Below are 20820 nucleotides of genomic sequence, written 5' to 3'. Positions count from 1 at the left end.
CCTAAGGGTAAGAAATACCCTTAGGTGCAGTGGCTATACTGTTTCACTTAGAAATAATAGTAATAGAAATTAAAATAACAACTGCATCAATTCTAGAAGTACTGAAAACTACATGATTTTAATCTTACTGATACAAATCCCAGAGATGACACATTAACAATTGTAAAATAAACATGTCACTGGTTGATAAGAGAAGTGTTGCCTATAAAAAAACCTTTCCTTTTTTTTTTGCTTTATATATAATTTAGGAGGCTTTATAACGTTACACTTAGGATAAGTTTTTTTTAGAATTCTATTAAATTGAGAAGAGTTTTTAGACAGTTTATGGAATGTGTGAATGTTGTAAATAATCACAGGAGCTTGTATTTTGATTAGTGTGGTAAGTGTAGGTAGTAGATTAAATGATGATCAATGAATCAGTACATTTAATTTTTGTTGATATCCATGACGCTAGTAAAGTTTTTGCTTTACTTTTTGTGTACTATCTTCTATGTTTCAAAAGGGAAAAAAAAAAGACTGCAGAGGAGTACTGCTGAGCTCAGGACATATTTTAAGTGACGGTAAAATCAGAGTGCATTAAATTATACTCCCTTCACTGCTTAGCAAAAAACAGCCTTTAGGGATGTTACATAGGACTCGGATCTCTGCTGGTACTATTTTCCTGCAGCATTTAAGCTTTACTAAAGAAATAGCACTGCAATTCTGCAGAAAATGCAACAAAGGGGTGGTAAAAGATACATACATTGAGCTTGGACAAAATTTGTATGCATATGGAAATCTGAATTTAGGCTCATTATTATTCATTAAAAAGCATTTCTAAAGATGAATCTCATAAGATTACATACTGGGCACAACCTTTATAATATGTAAAAACATGAATAGTTGTCTTTATGAATTTATAAATATAAATAATTTTTGTCTATGATTCTGCAGTATGGCTTGTATCTGATTATGCTAAACCACAATTTTAAATTGGGGGGGGGTTTACTATTGAACTTGTTTATTTTAAAAACTTTTCTTCTCTCTTTGTACTAACACACATAGTCCTATTTAAATCAGTGTGGGTAGTAACATTTAATGTTCCTGAAAATGTCACTAGGTGAATAAATACCACGAGGTAACATATAGGATAATAATTTTCTTTAATAGTCATATTATATTATTAACATAAGTATGGTTATCTGCAGCATAATTATATATAATAATTTATATTGGGGATCAAGGGGATAAAATTATTCATGCAAATGATCCAACCAAGTACAGTGGGACCATCTGTGAATTAAGTGATCATAAAGAAATGTATTGGTAGTTTGACTGTGACTTTACTCTGCCTTCACCTCCTGCCCTAATAGCTAATACATATTTGTATGCTTTACAGTCAAAACAGTACATAGTATAACATAATGGAGATAACATAAATCATGGAAAGGAAAAGGGAAAAATAAATATTTTTAATCTTCATAAATTTTTAATACACAAAGAAGGAATAAGCAGCTAGTTCTGTAAGTAGGGAAAGTAACAATCTCTAAATACGGAGAAAAATAATTAAGATATGTTCAAAATTCCTGAGATATTAATAAATGTGACTCTTACAAAGACAGAAGTATCTTAAAAATATTGTGTGGTCAAGTCAAAGATCAGCACTGCATTTCTGGTTCTTGTGTATGGAATAGTGTATTAGGGCTATACTATTCCTCATATAAAACTTTGACAGGAAGAGTTTAAGAAATATTTTTTTGGCAAAGTTTTTTAATGGCAACACTGAACAAGCAGATGTGTAAATACAATGTTTATATTTTATTTTAAAAACTCAATTCCTTGGAAAAACTGGTTCTGAAATGTACTGAAACAATTCTGTGTAAGTCTTTTCTTTCTTTCTTTCTTTCTTTCTTTAAAAGACACATTTACTACAGAGGAATATCGATTATAGTAATGAAAGAAAATAGAGTGACCCAGTATAGTAAGGAGGCTTTCTTTTTCAGTCTTAAGTCTCTCAAAATATATTTGATTTAGTCACCCAAAAACATTTCAACTGAAAACCTGACATTTATGTTAGCAGCAGTATCTCCCCAAGGGAACTCTAAGTAAGTTTCATTTCCATCCTGATTCCTTTTGACTTTAGTCTTATTTTGAAGCAGAAATATAAAAACCATTTGGGCAGGAGTAACTTGATTTTCAGGGTTAAGCCTTTTGCCAATCCTTTGAAAACCCACCAGAATCTGTTCAAATTGCAAAATATGTTTGTACGGTGGTAGTGGAGGTGTCTTAGATTTCATCAGGAAACTCCTGAAAGATTGTTTGGACTGTAATTGCATACTTTAGTTTCAGCCTCAGCAGGTCTTTCTTGTCATTAGACACCACATAGCTTGTGCTATAGGTCCAGCTACCCGGATTTGGAGCAGGGAAAGTGTCAGTCCATCAGCAGGATGCCCTGTGGAAGTGGTGCTTCCTCATTCAAGTGCAAAAAACACAGTGGCTGTGGCTAGGATATCTGAGTGGGAGTAGAGTTTTGAAAACCTACAAAGAATTACACACACTGACTGTTTTACTACCTTAAAAGAACATTCTTTAGGTTGCGAAGTCAAAAATAGCAGCTCTGAGACATAAGGCTTCTTACGTAACTTAGATCCTTCCACTTTATTTGTATATGTTATGATATAGTCTTTAATTACACAGTTTAATGCAGTTGTTTCGAGAGCCTCATTTAGTTGTTCTGTACACAAAAGAGGTCTATTCTTAGCAATAAGTAATGACCAAGTACTGAAGAAAGCTATTGTGCCAGTGAGCACTACACCTGCCCCTCCAGTACAAGAGTCCTTGCTAAAAGGAGTGGGGTGTACCACATGCCAAGGACAGGTGAACACTGTTGTGAAGGAATATGTTCTAGCCCCTTCTCTTCTACAAATCCCATGTGATTTTGGACAGGTTTTTACAGCCAGGCATTTTCTGGGTGGTTATTCCTTATGCTGTTCAGGATATTTGCATCTTTGGAGAGCATGCCTCATTCTGCCTTGCATATATCAAGAATATCCTTGCCATATCCCAGTATATGCAGTGCTGATCACTCACAGCTGTGATCTGAAGTCAGTGCAAGCATGCTTTGAAGTTGTAGTGGATGCTTAGAGTATGTAGCGTTGTATGTGAAGTACTCAGAAAAACTTCAGATTGTGCACTCAGTATTAGTGAATGTTTTTACCTGCAGCCTCTCTTGCCTCAGTTCTCCTCTACAACTGGGATAATAGCATCTGTCATCTTACATTGGCATTCTGCAATGTTTAATATTGGCTCAGGTACTGTAGTTATAAAAGAAAACCTTTGAAAAGCCCAGGGAAAAATTAATAATGTCTCTCCAGAGCTGGTTTGAATATGGACAATAAATAAGGCTCAGGGCTACAAACTGAACAGCAAGGAGAAAATAAAATATTGAAGAACTTATTATCCAGACTATGCACTGAATGAGGCAGAAAGCTCGAGGAAAAAGGGGTATGTGAGCATGTAATTAAAGACTACTTCATAATGGATACCCAGAAATAGATGAAATGAAAATTGTACAGTATCTTTTGTCCTGACAGTTCATAGTTTGTAAGCGCTTTATTTTATAAGCTTAACATTCTCAGAGCACAGATTTTGACTGCTCTGAGTGTTCGTACATGTTAGACTGACACCGATGACTTAGGTTGATTAGAGAAGCCAACTGGCCATACTGAGCTATGCTTCCAAAACCTGTGCACTAAATGGGTATCTAAGAACAACGAAAGGACTGTGAAGATTGATTCAAACATGTAGATGAAAAGAATACGTGACAGACTATTTTCAAAGGGCAAACATTTTAATACAGGATAGGTCGTCTCAGCAATGGGGATGGGAAGTGGGGTTAAAATAGGAATTTTTTTGCCATTAATTCATAATTTTATATGGGAATATTGCATTGCAAGTTCTTATTATACCTCTACAAATACAGAAAAATTAAAGACTGGAGCAAGTAATTATTGTTACCATATAGGTTTGGAAAACAAGCAAGCAAAGCTTCTCACCACTCGTTTTTATGCTGGCAAAATGTTTCTGTGCATCTGAATGGCAAAGGAAATGTCTACAAAGATCGCAAATTAATATTACACAGTAGTGGGCAAGGTTAAGCCTGTTTGTTTCGTGAGGGTTTGGGGTGCTTTAATATTAATACACTTGAAAAATTTATTTTTTTCCTAACCAGAGGACCCGATTCTGATCTTACTCTTCTTTTACAGTGGCTTAATGTATTAGCTTCAAGAGGCATCAATCCTGATTTATACATGAAAGGAGTACTGGACAAATTATTTTACTGCATTGATGGGAGATTCTACTGACTGTGGCAAACCTGCAGAAGCAAAATATTTTAAAAATATTGGCCAGAACAATATATATGATTTCTAAAGACATTTTCCTCTTCCAATTCCATTAGTTAATTCGTTTCCTTAGTACCTCTTTCTGCATTCTCTGACAATTGAAAGCTTAGTTTAAGTCACTGAGAGCTCAGACTGGACAAGGACTGAGACATGAATAGGTAAGGAGCAAATTACCAAGACATAATTATGTACTACTATTCAGATTTCTAATAAGGAAGCTAAGGAAGAGCTAAGTTCAGTAACATCACAACCTGTACTCAGTTCATCTTACATATTTAGGCTGTCCAAGGAGTAATGAGCCCATATTTAAGTCCAGCATCAAAACAACTAAACATTACTAGGTTCTCAGAGGCATGCTTTTTGAGTTAGGTATATCTCTATACATGCTATAGATACAGCATCACTATCTGCTTTTTATATTTTTTTAATGCACATGTGAATAAAATGGAGAGACAAGTTCCTCCCTTCAACACAAGCAACAGGAAAGATGAAAGCCACCACTCGCTGTAGGTAGCTTTGTTTCTGAATTCCCACAGTGCCACCAACTTAGACTGTTGCTTTTCCACTTCTAACAGATATGTTTGTGGCTTTTTAATAGGGGAGGAATTGGAAGGAAATTTTATTCACTTGCATAACTATCCATACTTCGATGGTGTAAGATTTACAGAATTCATCAGCATGACTCAAGTATCACAATGGATAATATGAGACTGAATAACAGAGATTTGTTTAATCAGTCCCTTTACAGACTTGAATGATGTAGGTATTTATAATGTGCAAGAAAGACCCTACTTATTTAAAGACTCCAGTGATACTTAAAACAAGAGCACGGAATCCAGCCAGTGATAAGTGAATAGATAAAACCTCTGAATGTTAACAATGTTTCAGATATTAAAAATGAGGTTGTCAGTGGATTTGCAAGAATAGCAGGTCAAAACTTCTATTACATAAACTTTTTTCTCTCATTGGAACTTTCTTTGTTACAAAAACCTGAGTAAGAAAAGGCATGAAAATATATTTCTTGTAACTTTGAACCTGATGTATGATTTGTTTAGATTTTGAGTTTCAAAATCTGTAATGTGGAAAACAAAAGTACAAACTGTGCTGTACCGCTTAAGTCCACAACTTATTATAATGCCAGACTCAGTCATTTAACTGCTTTAGAGGAAAAAGCACAAGTGCAAGGCTGTGTAACTAACGTCCATCCTAGCTGCTTCTCCAAATACCTTAGATTAAGAACAGTGACAAATCCCCCCCAAGAAACTCCTGAAAACTACCACAGCATTCATGGAAAACTAATGGAGCTTTGGGTCAACAAGGAAATTCATTCAAATCATATTTTCTTCCTGGTGACCTAGTGGGAAAATGCTGATGTTTTATGGAAAAATATGAAATCTGTATGCGGAATTCTTCAGTACTTGTCTAACCAAAGCAGACAAATCTTTTGTCTAATGTTGAATGACAGTCCAGAGTTTATCTCTGAAAAACTGTATGTTTTTTTTTAAAAAAAAAAAAAAAAACAAACGTTCTTTGCAAAGTACTAATATTACAGTAAGTATCACAGAAAACAAACTTCACAGAGAATCAGCTCCTGGGAAGTTCAGCAACATTCGTCTGAGAAGGCTGTAGCAGGAGGGAAAATCTATTTAAAGGTCTTTCTTATATCATCTCATGATAGTCTTAAAAATTAGGTAACATACAGCTATTGGTTTGTAGCTTCCATTTTCACCTGTCTCTTTTCTGACAGGGAAAAATGGGAAGAAAAGCAAACTCAACATAAGCAAAACTTGTAATTTCTCTGTCAGCACTAACATTCCTGGAAATTTCCAGAAGAAATCCCACTGCTTTTCTAGGGGATGATGTCACGCAAAGCATCTGTCTACCCTGTTATAGATACTCACCTGAAATTCACTGTGCTTAAACATAGCAGTGTGTGTAGTCTGGGAAGTAGATGCAGTGTCTCACTAGCCTCGTCACTTATCCCTGGGCCTTCCAGGTTAAGAGTCTGATCTTACAAATGTAAAATGTAAACATTATTTTACAAATGTAAAATGTAAGCCTGGTACTGCGTAACGATCAGTGGAATCTGAACATTTAGATCACTTTCATCACTCCCATATGATTCAGAATCAGGAAAGAGAATGTTTTTCCTAAGAGGACTGTAGAGCACGTGTGGTTTTTTACTAGCATTAGGGCCCAATTCTCATATTTTTATTAATAATTAATATTATCTGTGCATCAGAAGACTGTAATTCATCCTAAAGCTACTCATCATGGTTGTCCCCTAGACACCCATTGTACAAATGCTAATATGTGTGTGTGAACATTTCTGTTGTCACCTTTGGGAACAAAGAAGAGTCAGGATAAGCTTCTAAAGAAAATTACTATATTGAGATACAGATCTTCACCCCACATCTACTCCCTAATTCTTTGATTTTCTATACACTTCTTAAAAGTACATCTAACTTACAATATATACATGCAATCTTTCTCAAGGAGTCTTTTCTTAATGGAAATACCCTCTTTGCCAAAAGTGTCATTTTTTAAATCTTTTGTTAAAGCTAAAAAGCATAGAAGAGGAAGAAGATCAACATGAAGGTTATTCTGTATCAGAAATTAAGATGTAATTCTGGATATCTTAGAACTGCAACATACCTCTCCAATTGCAATGTCGATGACCTCCATAATGGCTGTACATGCTCTCTTAATTACAAAAAGACGTCACTGTGGGAAGGATCAGTCTAGTTTCTCTGCCTTTAAGCAACGCAAAGCCCTTTCTCTAGACAAAATCACCAGAAAGTCAAACCTTTCCATTTCAAGACCTTGTGCACTCTGCCACAGACTAAAAGCAATCTGCAACTCACACACCAACATAGCATCGTTAGTATATAACACTTACATAGCCAGAATACACTGTTTCACAGCTTGTAGTGGCAGCAACTGCGTAAGTGACTCTATTGAATATACCACATGCCTTTTTTTGTAAAACAGATTTTTACAGAGTCCCTTAAATGTAAATCAAGATTAGTCATAACTATTCTTACAGCATGCTTCACAAGCATGTATTAGATTAATGAATAATTATAATGATGATTATGATGGTGGTAATAAATATCGGAATTTATGAAAAGTATTTTCTCTATAGATACTCCCAGATGAGTACTACAGCCAGAATCAGCAGATTACTTAATTTGTCCTAGATCTTCTCTGTTTTCAGATTCCCACTTGAATAATAAGTTCAGAATCAGCAGGTTATTAGGTTTGCCCCAATTCTAAACTTGAGTCAATAGGACTTCCAAACTGATTCCAATGGAAAATGAAAACAGAACCTGTTTTTTCAGCTATATGTAAGGCACCAAATTTGCTGCTTATGAGGACCTGGCTAGATAGTTCCAGGTTCATCAAACTCCATAGAATTTTTAAAGAAATCTAAAATCCTATGGCCCAGTCCTGTTCTTACAGAATGCTGCCAGCATGCTACCTCTCTTAGTTCTTTACAAGCTCAGACAAGGCACAACTGAGGCCATCTCCACCTTTCACCCCAAATTTCTCATTAAAAATGAAAGAGAATTAAACTTCTGAAAATTGTATCAGCTTAGGAGACGGAGTTCTCCACTATCCTCAGACAGTAAATATTAAATCCTTTTAACAGTAATAAGGATGACTTTTGTACAGGTGTTGTAATGTTGCAAAGGATGAGAATGTGTGGACAAGCTACATCATTTCCAGTATCTAGCCAGACTCATGGAAAGCATGTAATGGAAGACCAGCTGTGCACAAAAGCCCCTCGCATTATTCTGAACATTCCACTAGGGATAGAGAGGCAGCAGGAAGGGTGGCAATTTCAAAGCCAGCTAGTATCAGTTCTGTAGACTAAAGAGGTTACACTACAGTAAAGGGAGCTTGAAGTCTTGTCCTACTAGATGCCTAATAGAAATTCTAATCTTTCAAGTACCTGACTTCCAGGAAGCAAATCCTACCAAAAATCCTGTATGGAGTGTCATTAGTTTAACTTTACAGATGGGGAAACCAAACAGAAGTGGTGTGAACTGGCTCAGGTCCCTGAGAAAGCAATGTCATGTCAAAGTCATGTGCTTTTTCCTACTTCATTCATTAGGTACTACAGGTATTTTGTGCATTGAAGCGCTCACTGGTGCTACTGAGTAGACCAAGATCCAGGAGAATGGCTAGGCATTAGCATGAATCCACTGCATACCACCACTTTTTGGTATCTGAAAAAGAATCTGAGCTAAAAGAATCTCAGAAGAGAATCTGAGCTAAAAGATTTGAGTTGTGCATGTATGACAGTATAATCCAGGCTGGTAAAGTGCTTGTGATACTTAGATACCATCACTAAAGTACAGAAGGAGATACTGTCATTTGAGAAAGTGCACATCTTTGTGGAAAAAACCAAAATTATTTCATAAAAGATTAAAATATAATCCCTGGTCACACAGAACTAAATAAAGGCACCAAAATATTCTGTTCCCTGACTTTGCTAGTCCATTTTATATGTAACAGCACAGTTACATGTATGTTTGTTACTTTCTACAAAATCATTCCCTAAAAGAAGTATACTTTGGTCTTTACAATTTGCTCCTCAGGTACAACATGGTACACAGCACCTCAGAATGCCCTTCACTATTCTGTACAATCATGTGTTTATGAAGGTATGCAAATTTCAGCTACAGCACAATAAACTAGACTAAGTATTTTTCCAGAAGTTGGTATGGTTTCATTTCTCTGAAAGGAACACAAAGCTTTCCAGAAGACAAAGTATTATATTAATTTCAACAAGAAAGAAGGATGAACCTTTTTGTTTGAAATCATTAACCAATTTTGAAATGTTTATTAAAAGAACCATAAAACCTCAAACCTGCATACAATAACATTAGCCTCTACATAAAGCTATATTCTATCGGGAACTGGTTTTACTTGCCAGCCTCTTTCCCCATTCCTATTCATCAGCTCAGAAGTGATGATGGGATAAAATGGTATGTTCTGTAATCCAAATGTTTTCCCACAACTCCTTGGCTAGCACCTACTGTTAAGAGATTCCCAGGGAGCCACGCTGCAGCCGAGGCAAAAGATCAGGTACATTTGGTCCAAAATGCCCGTAAGCCTTGAAGTGTAGTTACATTAAAATACAGACAATTTTGTTACAGTTTTGAAATTCTGAATTCATCTGACCAATGTGACACGAGGTCCTGTGCTGCTAGATGTAAATTATTCCAGCATATTAGCATTCTGTAACTCACCATATAGACTTAACATGGACCCTGCATCTCAACTGGCCACAAAGGGAAGCAACAACCTCACTATATAAAATATTATTGATCTGGGGTACTAAGATGTATGCTATATGCGTAAATGGCATTTTGGAAGTATTTCAATATCAGCATTTTGAAAGGATTAGCAATACTCAACAAGTAGTCTTCTGAGAAGATAATACACAACAGACTGCCAATTCCTAATTACCACTGACACAGTATTTAAATTGCTGTGATTTTACATGAGACAGATATTGAAATCAATATCCTATAATGCTGAATCCTGGCAAACAAAGTAATATATCGGATTGCGTTAGGAAAATGATGCAAAATTCTGCTTTGAACTGACATAAGGATTCTGTTTTCACACGACTAGATGTGAAGGGCACAGATTTAACACAGTTTTGAAAGACCATGGGATAATTTGACTATCTGCCCTCAAGATTCTACCCTGACAACAAAGTCAAAGTCACACAGTTTAAAAAGACTAAATAAAATTAAAACATTTAGTGTTAAATTAATCAAATGATTGGTAAATCCAACAGAACCTTAATGTAATCTCTAATCTCTAGTGGATTTCTAGCCCTCCTCCTGCCTAAATCAACATCATCCCAGTGGCCATTGGCACTGACAAGAAATTCAGCATGCAGAAGAAATACAGATCATGTAATAGAGATGTGTATTGTAGGTAAAGATTATGAAGTATAAATCAAAAGGAAAGTCTTGCTTGCAGTATTTACTAGCTCAAAGTATATTTAGCTAACTATTCAAAAAGGATAAAGACCATGGTGTCTACTCTGTTAAGACTGTCTATAGGCAATGAGTTCACTAGCATCTCTTTGCACTCAAACACGTATCTTGCAGAAGATAATTAATCCCAAACTATTTTTCTCTGTTTTATTCAAGCCATAAGAGAATTAAATGAGTCAAAATATGATTTTTTTAAAAAATATATAAATATTGGAGGACTTTTTTTAAAGTTAGCATGAAGAAGCAAATATGCACCACAAAGATTGATGTAATATATTCAGAACCCAAACAAACAAATCTAAATGCTGGCTAGCCTGAGACAGCTGGAATTCACTTCCTTAAAAAAAATCCCTTTCACAGTTCAAACTGGCATCATCTTCTGACAGGGAAGAATATCTCTTACAGTGAACAGCTGCATGAATGCTCCTCATTTTTCTCACAAAACAACAACTCAGTAGAACAGTTGAAACAAAACACGTTCTAAACAGGAATACTTTGGCTTCACAGAGTAATTGCCTCTATAACAGGCTAATATTGAGGCAAGTAGGCAAGCTGTATTTTACAAAGATAAATTATTCTGTATGCAGTTCTTTTCAAGCAGTTACAGGTACAGAAAAGCAGAAGGGTGTGAAGTGACAAGAAGCTAGGGTCAGTGAGAAACTGCTCCCAAAGCAAAGTGTGTTACATGGTTTTTATTCCCTCCTTCAGAGGCATCTGCCTATTTTCTCAGACAGGATATGGGACAGGGTTGTTTTTATAGAAATGAGGATGAAAGAAAAATCATACATGTATATTTTTTCTTAATCTAAAGCCAGAGGGTCACTATTTTAGTCATTTAATATTTAAAATAGGGGGTTTGTACTGAAAGGAGCAAAATGAGAAGACGAATATGGAAGCTCACTGATACGAATCATGTATTGTCCCTCCCTTCTAAGAGTCTGACTTAATTCACTAAAAACCTGATTTTAAAGATCAGTCTTTTTAATGAACAGCTCTCCCTAGCATGGACTCAAGTCCTACAAATTTGAGTCATTTCAGGGAATAATAGAGTTTTCACTGAAGAGAAGATGATGATGTATGTCAAAAAATTATCAGAAAATTGATATGGCAATCAGGGTTTATTTTAATGCTACTCTTATTCCTAACAAAATTTATCATAATTTTGTGTATTTTTTTTTCTACTGAGTCTCTATTATTATGTGATATAATATTCCCTTGCCTGTTTCTGTACTAAATAAAGATTTTATCTTCTCTTTTAGTAGGCTCTTTTGCTGTCTTTACTCATAAGCACACGCACTCATACACAACAGAACTGTTAGTGATCATATTTTTCTGTGCTGTGGACTGCACACCCTGGATCCTCAAGCAATACTCCAGTCCTTTTTCTGTGATTCATGCCAAAGCTGTTGTTGGAGAGGGTTTAGATCCTATTCAAACTAAAGGGCATGACTGAATGCAATAAATCTGGTTCTTTCCCTAGCTAACACTCTTCTTACACTGGTGTAGGTCAAGCAACATAAATGCAGCTACTCCTGATTTAGACAGGTCCAGGAACAGTTAAGCCTACTGGAACTAACTTGCATTACTGTAGGTTTTCCAAGCTAAATAAACTTGGTTAAACTTCGTTCTTATAAGAAAGTTTTACTTCAGGAAAAATTAATGAGATTTTCAAAGTTAAAAGCCTGGGGGGGGGGGAGAGGATTTTTTTTTCCCTGAAAACAACAGAAGTTCTATTAAAAATTGCATCCTAAGGCTTGAAACTTTGACTCTAAATCAATTCTTTTTAATCTCTCAAATGTGCAAGTCAGGATAGAAATCTTGCAAAGATTTTCTTTGTGGTTGTTGTTATTGATTCCTAAAGTCCTCACTGTACTGTGGGACTCTGTCTTACCAGACCACAGAGATGCAGAAGCACACTAAATCCAAGCCAAAAAAAAAAAAAAAAAAAAAAAAAACACAAAGGAAAATAGAATATAATGATCATATTTTGCCTTTAAAGAAAAGGTATCAACTAGGACACATGGTTACAATTTCAGGTAAAAATGGAAAGTTGGGGATTTTTCCCATCTAAACTATTTTTAGTCAAAAAGCCAAAGAAGAGAAAAAGGGAAAACTCCAAAGACCCCCGAAGATCACTGCTGTCTGAGATGATCCTCCACCCTTCAGCAATGGCAACCTCTTACAAGGTTTGTGGGAAAGGTACACATTCCAGGAACAAAAGATCAAAACTCAGCAGAATAATTTCTGTGTTGGCTACAAAGAACTAAACAGCAGTAGCCAGGGTTTCTCTCTTGGCAGACATGGTGGTTTTACTTGTCCTTCTGCCTTTTCTATCTCTTAGAATACTAAATCATTTATAAAGTAGTTCAATATCTTTGGTAGCACATTGAAGTAGCTACTAATCCCTTCACCAAAACCTGACTGACGGGAATTTCAGTTACTATCTTCTCTCAACCAAGAGATATAAACTGTAGGACTAGTTCCATTTATATTGATACAGTGGAAATGTTGTCTCCTGTTTCAAATGAAATCAGAAGCTGAGTAGCTTATGATCCTTTGTTGAGAAAATATGCTAAAATTATAAGTCTTGCTATTATTTTATAAGGCTTCTTGGTGGTCAAGGGACACGTGAGGGGAATCTTGGTCCCACTGAGGTCAATTGTAAAACCACCAGTATTTGAATGAAGCCAAAATTTTATCCTAAGTTTTGGAGGATTCTAAATATTATTAAGTAAGTGTTGTCTTCTAATAAGCTCTATACCATTTTTAACATACAAGAACATATACGTATTTCAGTAACATTCATTCTAAAGATAAAAATGTTCCTTAAAACTAGCTGTTAAACTTATTATTATGTAAATGTAAGATTTTCTCTGACTGATATTACATGCAGTTATATGAACTTTTTCATATAAATATTACATGTTCAAAGCAACTTCAGATAAACAAACTATTTTAATGTAAAGGGCACATAAATATATATATATATAATATTATATAAAGGACCCTTGTTGCTTTAACCAAGCTGCTACACCTCATAATTTTCTTTTGGGTTTCTTATAGGGTCCAACTCAAAGATGCTTAGACCACTCAATATTTTACATATACCTATATATTATGTAGTACCAGATATTAAAAATTTACATCCAAATACTAAATCCATTGATAGGATCTTGCCTCATATAAAAGGTATTTCATTTTACAGTTTCTGGGGCTGTGTGCTATTGAAAGTGCAAACGTCTTATTTTCTGAAACTATCATTTACTTACTAAAAATTATTTTAATATATTAATAGGGTTTGGATTTTTTTTATGGATGGCAGATGAGAGATAAAGTAAACAGGATGCAGAATGACTGTAGTGTTTTGAGTATTGACACTAGGGACAGGAGGTGTTACATAATAAAGCACAGTCACAAATGATGTTTTCTTTCTTATAATGAGTGAAATCTGATAGAAATGCTGAAGGCAAATTATTCAGCCATAAATGTCATGCAGCCGCTCAATGAAGATCTTCATTTGGCCTTGACAGTATCTTATTTATATTTACCTTTTACATTTTAAACTTAGGGCTTTGCTCTCCAATTTTGACATGAAGATGATATTTTCCTTTGATACTTTTGCTCTTATTTCACTCGTATACCTTTACGTCCTGTTCTAGGTACATAATATAGGTAATTTCTGTGCTTAAGGAGTTGCAAGCAATGGTGCATTTACTAGCAAAATAATAATAATAAAAAAAAGCCCTACATGCATCTGCAAAGTAAATGTTCACGCTCCTTCCATTCGCCAAAAACAATGGGCACTGAATATGAATCATATTTTACTCAGTGATTTATTTGTAGATGGGATTCAGGAAACTGCTGGTTTTTCTAAGCTCCCTGTTCCTTGGTAAAGCTACTCAGGAATTTTGTGGTCTTGGAGTATGTACTTCCTCTTGCCCTTTTGCATTCTCCCTGTCTGACTGGCAAGGTGAATTGCTAAATGCATTGCAAAGCAGCACCGATCACATCCATGCTAAAACATAATCCCCTGTATAATCCCCCTCCTCCCCAGCAACACTTTCACGAATTCACAAATAAATCACTGATTTTATTTCAACCACAAAGCAGAGGCAAGTATCAAATACAAAGTGGACTCTGGGTCTCCCCTACCCCACAAAAAAAACCCCACAAACCCAGTTCATCTTTGCACTTAATCCAGTAAAATTCTCCCCAGCGTCACTTTCCCCACTCCCAAACTTAGTTGCCACCAGCTGCCTGTGACAAGCGTTTCCATCGCCACGCGTGATGCCAGCCACCCCCTCTCGCCCGGGTGACACCTGGTAACCAGGACCCCTCTTTCCTCTGCCTGGAACAACCCCACATTGCACCCTGCCTCTGGAAGACATCCAAATAATGTCCTCCTCCGCTCACCCAGCCTCGCAAAGAATAGAAGAGTGATGGCACCATGGTTGGCCACAGAGACACGTGGAGGACAGGGAGGAGAAGGCGGGGAAGAGGGGAGCCAGGGATGTGGCGCGGAGGGAGGGGAAGGACGGAGATCCACTCAAACAAATGAAACTCCATGCAGGCCTGGCCTCCTATCCGTCCCCTCCACGGAGCGATGGGGAGCGAGCTGGAATGGCATCTTACCTTCGCTGCAGTCCTTGCCCCGGAAGCCCGTCTGGGAGCAGTCGCAGACAGCCTGGTCGTTGAGCACCGAGCAGACGCCCCCGTTGAGGCAGACGTCCTCCCTGGCGCACAGGCGGCTCTGCTCGTCGTCCAGCCGCACCTCCTGGCTCTCCACCGGTGACGCCTCCGTGTAGTTGACCCGGACGTCTGTTATCCAGCCCTTGAAGGGCTCACGGTCCTTGACAGAGGAGAGTGTCAGCTTTAACGTCGCTGACCGCAGCTCCGGCGGGAGCCCCCCTAAGAAGAGGCCACTGAAGACAGTCATGTCCCGCCGCTTGGACTTCACCTCCACCCATTTGGCCTCAGCCCGGTCGATGATCAACGTTGTGTTCTTGAAGTGGCGGCGGATGACGACAGCGTGCCAGAGGTTGTCATTGACCGCCGTGTCGGAGAGCAGAGTGGCGGGCTCAGCACAGAAGATGGAGAAGCTGAGCTGCAGCCGCCCACCCTGGGTGAGGATGAGCTCCAGGAAGTCGCAGAAGCCCTCGTCATCAAAGTAGAGCACCAGCCCGCTGGAGCTGCGCGTCTTCATGTTGAAGCTCATCTCGCTCTCACAGCAGGCGTTCCACTTGGGGAAGCGGGTCCACTGGCCCTCCGCCCCTGGGAACTCCAGCCCACTGCCCAGCTCGGCCCAGCAGCCCAGCAGCAGGGCCAGCCAGAGCAGCAGGCAGCCCCCGCGCCGCACCAGCGCCGCACCCATCCTGCGCGGCCTGGGGCGGGCAAGCGGGGCGGCGGGGCCGGCGGGCGGCGGCGCGGGGGCCCCGGCGGCACACAGGGTAAAATCTTGCCGGGCACCGGCCGCGACGGGAGGTTCGGGTGTGCTCACCCCCGCCCCGGGTGCGGGGGTCACTGTGGGGGACTCCCCGGGGCGGGGGGTGACAGGCTGTGGGTGCCCCACGGGATGGGGTTGGGTGTGGGATGGGGTCCGGTGCCACCGGAGAGGACCCACGGTGGGGGGAAGGCGCCGTTGGGTCTTCACAGGTTGGCCGGGCTTAGCAAAAGGTGTCCAAGGGCAGGTGAGTCAGCAGAAATTTTCCCCAAAGCCAACATTACCAAAATGGGAGAAAAAGCCAAGATCGGCAGCAAAACCCTCCTCCAAGTGGATCCACCAGCTTGGCAAGACCGTAACAATATCCCGGCACGTGTGCACCTCCTTTTACATCCTTTCCACCAGCTGTAGTTTCCCAGGAAGCCAATTACCGATCCCAGTGCTGCCTCCCTAGGATGGATCCTCTTGTCAGATCACGGACTGTCTGCCATGGTGCTAGAGCAGCGTCAGCAGACGACAGGATTCATCGCTCATGGTTTCCTGAGCTGCCTCAATCCCAATGGGGTTGAAACCCAGAAGCTGTCAAACAGCCGAGTGGCTACTTGACATGCAAAGCCTGACAGCTCCTCTTCTGTTCGCTTGCAAAAGGCCAAGGCTAAGATCCGGGGGGGTGATTTTCCTCTATTGTTTTTGTTTCTAATCTGCAAGGAATTGAAACAGAATAATAAGAAATGACGACTAATAACATGTTAAATCATAAAGTTGATCAATATTGGACGTTTGTGATTAATTTTTCATCTCAACTGCTGTTCGATGTTAGGAAAATGAACTGCTGCTGCAATTTTGGAGTTACTGAGAAATCATAATAACTTGCAGCGCTAAACCTAAATCTTAGCACCAGATTTTATTATCACAAGGACAATGTTAAAAGGAAAAGGTGGTGCTTATTCTGCAAGTTATTGTAATTTATTTATGGAAATACCAGCGCCTGTGAAGCTGTAGGGTCCTATTAATGCGGATGATGCTCCCAAGCCCAATTCTAGTTCTTTCCAATACAGCTCAAAACCATACAAAGTGGACTAAGCTCCCAGCAGGAACTGGCAGGCTGCACTCTACATGGCACACCCACTGGTTTATTTTCACGGGGTGAGGAAGAATTGCAATGGTTTCTTAGAAGGCTTTTTGAAAATTTCCAACCACATTTTCCTCTGCCACCTGGTTTCTTTCACCACTGATATTCTCTGTTATGGCAGGGAAAATCTGACTCAAGCCAGCTCTGATGTTGACATTATTCACAATGCAGATCAGCTAATCCCAGGTGCTAGTCCTCTGAAATGGGTTGCAGTATTTGAAGCATGTTTACTCAGCTGCCCTTATTTAAGAGGACAACTCCTCATTTTAAAAATAATATATATGCCACAGTTCACTCTCTTCCTCTGAAGAGGTCTCTGCATTCAAAGCATTTCAGCAGAGAGGCTCCCCTCTCTGTTTTTCTCCCCCAAGCCGCTACATCTTTTCTGGAAGGTGTGTATTAGCAGATCTCTCCCGATGGAGGAGAGGATCTCCAACACGTCCCTCGCCCACTGCTTCCCCTTCACCTCCCTCCCATTTCTTAGCCAGCAGCGCTTAGGCAGGCACAGTACCATGTCCAGAGCTGCTGCCAAGCCCTTTGCTGGACTGGGATCTGGGGAGGGGGGGAGAGGGGAGATGAGCCTGCCAGGGCGAAACCTGCTTTCAAACAGGCACACACCTCAGCTGCCTGCACCTGACACGTTCGGAGCTGCTAAGTCACCTCCTACTCTGTCTTTATATTTAATTCCATCCCTCTAAATGTCAACACGATTATTTTTATTATCTGTCACATGTGAGGTGCGCAAGAGCAGCGAAAGGGAGGCGAGGAGAACCCCCAAACTTCGCGGGCAGAGGCCAGCCGTGCCCAGCCCGCACCAGGCAGCACAGAGCCCCCAGGTTTTCCCCCCCTTTCCCCCGCAGGAGCTACCTCTCGCCCTGCCGCTACCAGCCGAGGGGCTCCCCGTTGCCGGCCGGTGGCTGCGGGCAGGGGCGACGCTCGCTTGCGGCGCCGGCGGCTCCGGCTTCAGCACCATGAACAGCTCCGCCCTGCGCGGCCCGGCGGGGCGGCGGCGGGGAGGCGATGGAGGGGGGGCGGCCGGTCCCTGCGCCCGCCGGCGGCAGAAGCGGCTCCGCCGCTACCGGCTGCACCCGGGGGGCTTGCGGGGGGGGGGGGGGGGGGAGCGGATTTGGGCTGCGGAGGGCTGCGGGGAGCCAGGGCTCGGCGGCGGCGTGAGACATGACTTGAGGGGGGGCTGGAGGACGGTGTGTGAGGAGGGGATGCGTGTGTGTGTGTGTGTGTGTGTGTTCACGAGGCTACCGGGTAGCCGGTCACCCGGGGGAAGCGGTGGGCGGGAAAGGCGGAAGGTGGGCGCAAGGTGCGCGGGCGCCGGCGCAGGGGGGAAGGGTCTGCGCTGGGAGCGCAGCTCTGCGTGGGGCGGAGGGTGCCGGAAGCCCCGGGGACTGGGGGGGGTGGGAACAGGGCAAGGACACGCGTGTGAGGGTGTGCGAGCTCCCGAGCGATCCCTACAGGTGTCCGCGGAGAGGCGCGGAGCGGGGATCCCACCTCGGGAGCATCCCTGACCGCTGCCCGCTTCTGTCTGCGGCGCCGGCCCTCCCCTCCCGCTCACACAGACACACACACACACACGCACACAGAGCAGCGGCGGCAAGAGGCGGAAGAGAATGGGAAAAGAGAGGGAAAAAAGAAAGAAGGGAAAAAAAACGGGGGAAAAGAGAGGGAAAAAAGATAGGGGGAAAAAAGGGAGAAAGAGAGATGTAAAGACTGGGGGTGGGGGGAAGGAAAAACTCAAGGGGAACAAAAAAAAAAAAGAAACCCCCAAACCCCAAACCAAACCCAACCAATTGCTTATTTATTACTGCCGATATAATCCACATAGTGTCAATAAACAGCTCGGTCCTGTCTAGTCATTTCGGAAGCAGAGCGACACTTCCCTTCTCAGAAGAGGACAATTTATTAACACATATCTCGATCTCAAATGGGCTCTCAAGTACCAGCCATCCCTCCCAGCAACGTCTGTATGAACACACATGTATGCAGCGAGGAATAGACACAAACCGACAGAAATACATCTATTGCAGTCAGCGCCTCACCGGGGAATTAACGTGCTTCCCCCACCCCTCCACAACCATCTTTTTTTTTGCTTCCAAAACGATGATTTAGTCACAGGTGCCCCGATTGAGCCTTTTCGAATTAGAAAAAGAGAGAGAGAGACACCCATAGGTCGATAAATCCTTAAATGCCAGGTCGGTTGGCATGCACAATCCCTGGCATCATCCTCATTGTATGAAGCACCCGGCATTGTCTCCGGGTGCGGGGAAGACCACGGAGTTCACAAATTACCGGATGGAATAAAAGGATCAGAAAAACAACCTTGCTGCAGCCAAAGGGAGAAGCGCTCTAATTCAAAAGCACACTTAATAACAGCTTCATTAATCTTTGCCTTTCATTTCTACGTAATTTCTAGAATCAAATCCTCTCCTAAGCGATTGGAATGATCGATTCCGCTACCTTCCCGGTCTGCAGATGTATTTATTTTAATATGCTCATGATAAAATTTCTACCCTTTCAAAAAATGCATACCATCAGCAGGAACCCGAACAGTTCCAAACAGGTATGGAGGCAGCCGGGTGCCCTCTTTCTTCTGGCTCACAATAGAAAAATGTCCCAAATTATCGATGTACTTCCTGCACAAACCCCTCGCTGCCGATAAATCACAGCAATATTGCGATATTCACCCCCAATCGCCGCTCTCCAGGGCAGCTCACGCCAAGGGAAAACATGCAGCGGGTGGATGCGAAGTCTCACAGACCCTCTCCCTCCTCCTCCTTTATAAGGGGTAATACATCACCGCATCCAACCTTTAACTTCTCCCTCTGCTCCACCATCTCCCCTCCTGGCCATCCACCTCTCCACAACGCCGCACGCAAACCCACCGCCTCCTCCTCCGTCGCCTCCGCCGCTGCCTCCGCCGCGGCGAAGCGAGGCTCGTCCTCCGCGCCGCCCCGGACGCGCCTTACCTGCGCGGGGTGCGGCGGGCCGGGGCCGGCGCGGCTGCCGGGGCTGCCTCTGCCGCTCGCCGGCGGAGCGGAGCGGGGCGGGCGCTGCTGCGGGTGCGCGGCGGCGGGAGCGGGGGGCGGAGCCGCTGCGTGACGCCGCCGCGCCCGTCTGCCCGCCGGGGGCGGTGCCGCGATCGCTGCAGCACCCTCCGCACATCACCCGCCCCGCCGCGGTGTCTGGAGGGGGTGAGGCGGTGAAACACCTCTTCCATCCAGCCGGAACTGCTCTTCCTCGGCATGGCTTTTTTGGGAGGGGGTGTGTGGTTTTGTTGCTGTTGTTGATGCTGAGACAGCAGTGTGCCCGGGGAGCCAAGGAGGCCAACAGCATCCTGGCCTGTATCAGCAACAGTGTGTCCAGCAGGGCCGGGGAAGTGATCATCCCCCTACACTGGACACTGGTGAGGCTGCACCTCGAATCCTGTGTTCAGTTCTTGGCCCCTCACCACAAGAGAGATGTTCAGGTGCTGGAGTGAGTCCAGAGAAGGGCAATGGAGCTGGTGAAGGGCCTGGAGCACAAGTGTGATGAGGAACTGGGAGTGTTTAGTCTGGAGAAGAGAAGTCTCAGGGGGGACCTTATCACTCTTTACAACTGCCTGAAAGGAGGATGGAGCCAGGAGGTGGCTGGTTTCTTCTTCCAAGCAACAAGTGATAGGACAAGAGGAAACAGCCTCAAGCTGCACCAGGGGAGGTTTACACTGGATATTAGCCACAATGTCTTCCCTGAAAGGGCAGTCAGGCATTGAAACAGGCTGCCCAGGGCAGGGGTGGACTCACCAGCCCTGGAAGTGTTCACAAACCGTGCACACGAGGCCCTTAGTGACATGGGTTA

At 42.0% G+C, this 20820-nt stretch overlaps 1 protein-coding gene across 35 annotated transcripts in view; it reads right to left on the bottom strand.

Moving 5' to 3' along the window:
* NRXN1 (neurexin 1) overlaps positions 1-20080 on the bottom strand; it is a 676494-nt gene extending 656414 nt beyond the window's left edge. For 31 of the 35 annotated variants that reach the window (XM_030499078.1, XM_030499116.1, XM_030499117.1 and 28 more), the window contains exons 1-2: positions 19953-20080; positions 15035-16543 (exon numbers count right to left, since the gene is read on the bottom strand). In XM_030499078.1, the coding sequence (XP_030354938.1) occupies positions 15035-15773 (739 nt within the window). In that variant the 5' untranslated portion in view covers positions 15774-16543; positions 19953-20080. Of the gene's footprint in view, positions 1-15034; positions 16544-19670; positions 19750-19793 lie in introns of those variants that run through there. The other 4 variants (XM_030499080.2, XM_030499079.2, XM_032920191.1 and 1 more) reach the window with 4 other exon arrangements.
* Positions 20081-20820: the final 740 nt, after the last annotated feature.

Source organism: Strigops habroptila, chromosome 10, assembly GCF_004027225.2.
Source record: "Strigops habroptila isolate Jane chromosome 10, bStrHab1.2.pri, whole genome shotgun sequence".
In the NCBI taxonomy this organism is placed as follows: domain Eukaryota; kingdom Metazoa; phylum Chordata; class Aves; order Psittaciformes; family Psittacidae; genus Strigops; species Strigops habroptila.
Note: the sequence above shows the minus strand (reverse complement) of the source record. Positions and strands in the feature narration are given on the sequence as shown.